This window comes from Spea bombifrons, chromosome 5, assembly GCF_027358695.1.
Source record: "Spea bombifrons isolate aSpeBom1 chromosome 5, aSpeBom1.2.pri, whole genome shotgun sequence".
NCBI lineage: Eukaryota > Metazoa > Chordata > Amphibia > Anura > Pelobatidae > Spea > Spea bombifrons.
In genome coordinates, this window is record NC_071091.1 from 12717231 (window position 1) to 12723556 (window position 6326).

The 6326-nt window shown below is 38.9% G+C and overlaps 1 protein-coding gene across 1 annotated transcript; it reads left to right on the top strand.

The window, feature by feature from the left end:
• The first annotated feature begins 2341 nt into the window (after window positions 1-2341).
• On the top strand, window positions 2342-4429 carry C5H17orf98 (chromosome 5 C17orf98 homolog). The gene is made up of 3 exons (XM_053467147.1): window positions 2342-2651; window positions 3233-3332; window positions 4083-4429. Exons 1-3 carry the CDS (start codon window positions 2385-2387, stop codon window positions 4238-4240), a joined length of 525 nt encoding a protein of 174 aa, XP_053323122.1. The 5' UTR covers window positions 2342-2384; the 3' UTR covers window positions 4241-4429.
• The last annotated feature ends 1897 nt before the right edge of the window (window positions 4430-6326 follow it).

Consider the following 6326-nt stretch of genomic DNA (forward strand, 5'->3'; position numbering starts at 1 on the left):
GCCAAGTTCATTACTTCTGTTTTTGACTTGGGTAACCTAACCAGCCAATATTTTTAGTTTCCATCCTTTGTCATTTATGATTTTTAGAAGTATTTACAGAAGAATGTTTCTAGAGTCAAATGTATCGTATGTTCAGGAGTTTAAACACTAATTACCTGAGCTGCATAAAACACACTGTTAGATTTATAATTTGCACGCTCACACACACATCTAAAAATGTAAATATTTGTATGATGTGACTGCTTTCTCTAGCCTAATGTTCTCTGTTTCTGGTAAATATCTGCTGTTTATGGCTCCGCACAAATCCCAAACTCCGTTATTCACCTTTCCAATCGTGCAGTCTTGACATCCAACCGTTACCTGTTCACAAAATAAAATTGCAAATTCAGCCACGAAGCCTCACTACTCTAATAACCCAACAAGCAAAGCACCTGTTCTTCTCCTGCTTCTCTTATCTGCTTGCGTTATATGCGTTGATAATATCTCACATGTGCAACAATATCCCAAACTTGGTCAAGTCGTACCCTTTAAGGGTTCCTGTTGGGGTCTGTGGGACATGAACTACGTGGATGAATATTCTGTGTGCCTTCTCTGAACCCACTAGATGAAAGAGGAGGATAAGTGGCCCTAATGATGATAATCACAGATGAGAGCCAGCTGTAGTGAGTTAACATAACAAATGTGAGATTCAAATATAAGATTTATGGCAATTATATTGCCACCTGCTATTGCTTTAATCTGCACCTCTGAAGGCTAATTGTTTGCTGCGATTGCCACCGTGTGAACATTTGACAGCAGATCTGTAGTGGTTGGGAAATATATTCAAGTCTTTTAAGTATCCTGTACTGGCAAATGCTTTTTAATTGTAAGGCTCGTTATGTTAACTTCCAGTTTTTATTGGTAAAGAGTATTTTATCTCAAGTGCTTTTTTTGTTGTTGCATTATTTGACCCAATTCTATTACCCTGATGGCAAATAGTGAAGATGGTTATAAAAGCTCATTTCGCAGTTCACTGGTTAGTGCTAAACTAAACCAGCGCTGGCTAAATGAGAGAAGAGCTTAACTTACTTACATACGTTAGGATAGATGGTAAGAATTATTTGGCTACTAAATTCTATGCAGTCCTGTTAGATGAGGACTCAAAGATTCTTTCCTAAATCAAAAATTTGAAGCAGGACTGCTTAATCTGAAGGGCAATGCAACCCCATGATGTCATCACCCCATGCCTCACAAGTCACTTGATCTCTTGCTATTCAATGTCTCGTACTTCATACCTCCCAAATTTTCAGGTAGGGTGGTGGGCTGGCCCAGGAGTGGACATGATCATAGGTATAGTCACCCACCTTCCTCACAGAGGTGGTCAGTGGAGAAGGTAGGGAGACATTCAGAGGGCGTGAGAGAGAGTGAATGAGAGTCTGAGGGAACACGAGTGAGAGTGTGAAAAGAGCGTGAGAGAGTGAATTAGGGTGAGTGAAAAAAACAACGAAATAAAAAAAATTGAGCTCTTTGCCACCTTTTTGTTTGTTTCGTTTGGGGGGATCCCTCGTCGTTTTCAGAGATTTGTAAGGATTGACGGAATTGGCAATTCTGTTAAACTCTAAATTTGTACAAATCCAAATGCACAAGTCTAATGCAGAATACATTTGTATAATTGTGTGCTATTGGACCCTTCCTGAGTGCATTCTGATTGGATGGCAACCTCTGGACCGTTTCTATACGTTTCCACTCAAAAGGGAAAAATGATCGCAAAACACATCAGTGATAAACACCAGCCGGAAGGCAAAGCGTGTCTAGTAAAAAGTATAAATAATAACAAATAATAGCGCAGTATTGTTTTGAAATATTACCAAAATTTGTGCTGTTATTGTGTCATTTGTTTTATCCTAGCTGGCCTTCAAAGTGTGTTCAATTACAAAGAAAAAAATGCAGATTTATTAACAGTGTGTTTGCAATATTATGCTCTATCGGCATTTATGTAGTTGTTTTAACCGTATGTGATTTGCTCACCTACAAGCATATGTGTTATACATTAGTCGCTAGTTACTGGCGGTTTATTATACATGTCTGGATATTTATATGACGTTTGTAACATACAGTAGCCCGAGGTCTTCTATGTGAATCTGTTTGGCAGCTTGTGGCGTAGTTGTCTAGGACTCCTGGCGTAACAGGTAAAACTCAATGGACTGCTCTAATGAGAGTGTTGCTCTGGAAGCTAACGAAAGGCAAACTTTGGTAGTGAAGTAAGACAGCGATTTGTTTCAGTGTCCATAGCAACACACAATGGGCTGCACTGTGCTTTGGAGTGAATACTGCGGGTTCATTAAGAAACCAGCACGGCTACAAACCTTGCCCTGTTACAATTCTTCACTTTGGAAACCGGTCCCATGGCAGATCCCATTCTGTCCCAAAGAAGAACCAAATCATGCCTGCTAAGTCGCTTTGCGCCCTCCCCATCACTTGCTGAACTTCAGGCCAGGGAGAAGGGGTTCGTTTTGGACTGTGTGGCCGTGGAAAGAATTTCTAAAGACTATGGTTACTCCTTACCAAAACTTGGCTCTGTTATCCCACCATACAACTCTCAGAAGGATCCCCACGTCAGTGCCTATTTCAGAACTACACCGGTTCCTCCATTGCTGAAGAAAACGGGACAGGTAGGTTGATGACTTCTTCTGTGGCCTGTGTTGCCTGCTACTGACTCACAAACAACAGGAGGTGCAAAGGGCTTTGATGGAGGGCGCACTAGGCTTTTAAATAGCTGCCATGGGCCCCTAAGGTAAGCACGGGCGCAAATCAGCTGCCCCTTTTGCCCCATGTTAATGATGGCCCTGGTTTGCAGGAATGCTCAACATTTCAACTCACCAATTTCAGTATGATTTATAAATAAGTCCCTGGAGAGGTGTCACTGAACTTGGGGGCTTAGCACGTGAATGTAGAATATACTGACATCACCCCTAAATTTTGCATTTTAAAAGTAAAACTAAGGAGACACATTATCATTGAAGTCAAAGGAGAATAAACTCAGAGGAACTCTTGGAGGCCAAGTTGACCCAAGATGTCTACTCACACGACACAAGTCTGCACTGCAGCTGTATTCCACTATATTCTAGCGAGAGTCAATCTATAAACTCCACTAATTCCCATTGAAACCAATTTTTGATTTAGTATATTGAAAGCACACAGGATTTTTGCAAACAATATGTGATATTTCATGTTAAGTATATGATTTTGACAGTCACGTGGAGGGACCTCCACCTACGGTGAGCTGGCTGATCGCTTTCAGAACAGAGGCGCTGCCGCTTTCTATCTACTAACTCGGAATAACACCGGTGCAGGTAAACTAAAAGCTTCATTCTCAGGTGTACAAAAAGGACTGAATTTCCCATAAATTTACATTTTTATAGACCCTTCCTTGAAAACGAAAGAGATATTGGAGATAGGAATAAAAAAAAACGTAGCCTTGCAGTTCCATATAGCTGTTGCTCATAGGACAACCACCAGTTGCCCCTCCGACCTTTCCATGTGATGCGTACATTTTTGGCATTTTATGAATAAAAAGATAATAATAATAATAATAAAAAATGTGGTCCTCTGGATTATACAGCTAGTGTAATAGAGATGTTATTTGTCTAAATTTAACAAAATGTGTATTGGAAGAAACAGAAATTGAAGGTTTCTGTGAGATTTCAGCCATTATTTTAGACGTAAGTTCTTTTGACATTTACTTAAAGCACAATGGGAAGGTTGTACATATATCCAAATCTTTCTCTGATTGTACCTACACGACAAGCATACACCACTTTTTTTGTAGTCTGGCTTGAGCATAATGGAGTTTTCATTCCATAAGATCTGGAGAGCCGCCTTTTGGCTACTCTGTGCTTTATTATTATTATTATTTATAGTTTTGTATCGCACCATCATGTTCCATAGGGTTGTACAATTATTTAATAAAATGTTATAATACTATTATTTAAAGTAATAAAAAATGCAACTGAACAGATACACAGTACAGCTTTGGTGCTACCGTATGCAGGGTCATATTGTTTGTGGCTACTGTTTCAGTAATGGATGCATTTTACGTTTAGGTCATTCTGCTGAGTACACAAGAGGCCATGGCCTGTTCCTTTCTTCAGTTAGACCCGTTTTGGGATACAATGGAAAATATGGTTACAGAAGAAATACCCCTTCATTAAGAAGAATGCCCTCTCCTTTCGGAATTGTGACCTATTCGCCAATTCACTAAATCTTCAATCGAATGCTTCAAAACTCTAAAAATTGTTATATATTTTTATAGTAATGTCTTCTCAAACACATTTTCACAAAAACAACTGTATTGAAAGCCTATAAAAGAGCACAGGGAAGGATCCAGTTAGGGTGAAAATTCAGTACACACCCTGGTGGATATATGTGGAATTGCAATAAAAAAGTACAAGCAGACACTAGCTGGTAGGCCTCAAATCATTAAATAAGAGTAACCCTGACAGAAATGACCCCGTCCCTTTCTTACCAGGCCTCCATTTCTTTCCTTAGTTTTTCCAAAATGTATCTGAGCAGTGTGCACAATGCTAACATGGATTAGTCACTGACTAAAACAGTAACTTAATGACAATAATCACTAATGAATGAATAAGGAAGCCTGCATTTGAAGTAATTGCAAATTAGTATATTAATGTAATTATTAATAAAGGGTCAGTCTAATGCCCCATTCTGTCTCAACAATTAAGAATGCTTAGTAAGTACGTTAATATAAATAATATGCTTTCAGCCCCCAAAAATTAAATAAATTGCTTACTTTACTAAAATGCTGCAGCTTCACACACATCTACTAAGTTTTGCGACAGTTTAGCTGTTTGAAGCAGCCAATCAGCAGCAGGATGACATTCTCATTAAATGTTAAAGCACTTCCAGGTAAAGCACTTTACATAATATAACTTTACCCTTGTGAAACATTTTCCTAGAGCTTTAACCATTTAATTGCCAGGGACATTTCACGAAATTCATGAAACGGCTAATTCATAGACTCCGTACCTTTAGACTGAAGGTCATTAAAATATATCTATTTAATAAAGCAATTTTTTTTAAATATGTGGGAAATGTTGCTAAAATACTTTATATTATAATAATTTCATTCATTAATAACATAGTCTCATTTGCAGTGGGAATGCCACTGATGTTTTCCTAAACAATTTCAAGGCATGAAATACCGTATTAACCTCAATGATTTCAAGGCCTGCCCAGTTTGGAAGTTAGATGTCAAAAATGTTCTTGAAATGCTGTTGGTTCCCATACACAACTCTTATTTCTATATATTTTTACCCCAACAGGCCTTTTTTTCTCTTCAGGCTTTGCTCACTTGAACACAGGTGGTGCTTTTATTAACACAGGCGGAGGGTTCATATGTGGGCGCCATTGATTAATCCACCTCTGCTCGTCTGAGATTGTCCTGAGAACCGTAACCTTGGGCGTCCTTGTAAAGTGACTTTGGGAAGCGGTGTTCTTCAGGCAAGCCATTTAGTCAGGGACAATAAGATTTAGGCAAACATGGCAGCAACTAAAATATTGTCCGGGCAAACAGCTGTGTCAGAAGTTAGAACGTGGGAGATATTCCTGAACAAGGCCTGGCCCTCAGCCCAGTCAGCTGTGCCCTGAAACAATGTTAGAAATGTTTCTTTTTGGTTCCCTTCCATCTAAATATACTCATTTCCAATACATCCACATCAGGAAGCATTTCAAAAGAAGCGCACCCTTTTCACAAACTATAAAAATGTTGAACTATCATGATCTAATGAGAATAACCCTTAGCAAAATAAATATTATGTTTATTTAGGACATCCAGTGCTTTGAGTTGCAGAATGGATTAAACAAAGGATTCACAGGTGTAAAGAACCCAAACAAATGATTTCCATTGACATGGTAATGAAATTGCCAAAGTGGGCACTTCACTTTCATTTGCCAGCCAATGCTTCTGCCGATAATGTCTTCTCATTGAGGCTACCTTGTGCAATTAACATGAAAGGTGTTGGGATGACCATGTGTCTACACAGAAAACCATCAAATTAAGCCCCCAAAAACCTTGGTGTGTAGACAGACACCAGGCCAACTACAAAAGACTTTGCCTTTAGTGCTGTCTGAAGTCTGACTTTCCCATGGATTTCTGGATATGGGAGAGAAAAGACACAAAAGCTGACGGTAACCAAAATTGTGGTACAATTGGTGCCATTCTTAAAGCAAAGTGCTCAACAAATGGTACATTGTGCCTTTTACAACTTCAACAATAGAAATGTATTTCAGAAGATGTTTATATTAACTTCCAGGGCTATTTAGACCAG

Excerpts from the sequence above, each read along its gene's own strand:
- C5H17orf98 (XM_053467147.1), top strand. The coding sequence starts at position 2,385 with ATGGCAGATCCCATTCTGTCCCAAAGAAGAACCAAATCATGCCTGCTA. Across the intron at positions 2,652-3,232 it reads TGCTGAAGAAAACGGGACAG|TCACGTGGAGGGACCTCCAC; the intron begins GTAGGTTGATGA and ends TGATTTTGACAG. Across the intron at positions 3,333-4,082 it reads TCGGAATAACACCGGTGCAG|GTCATTCTGCTGAGTACACA; the intron begins GTAAACTAAAAG and ends TTTTACGTTTAG.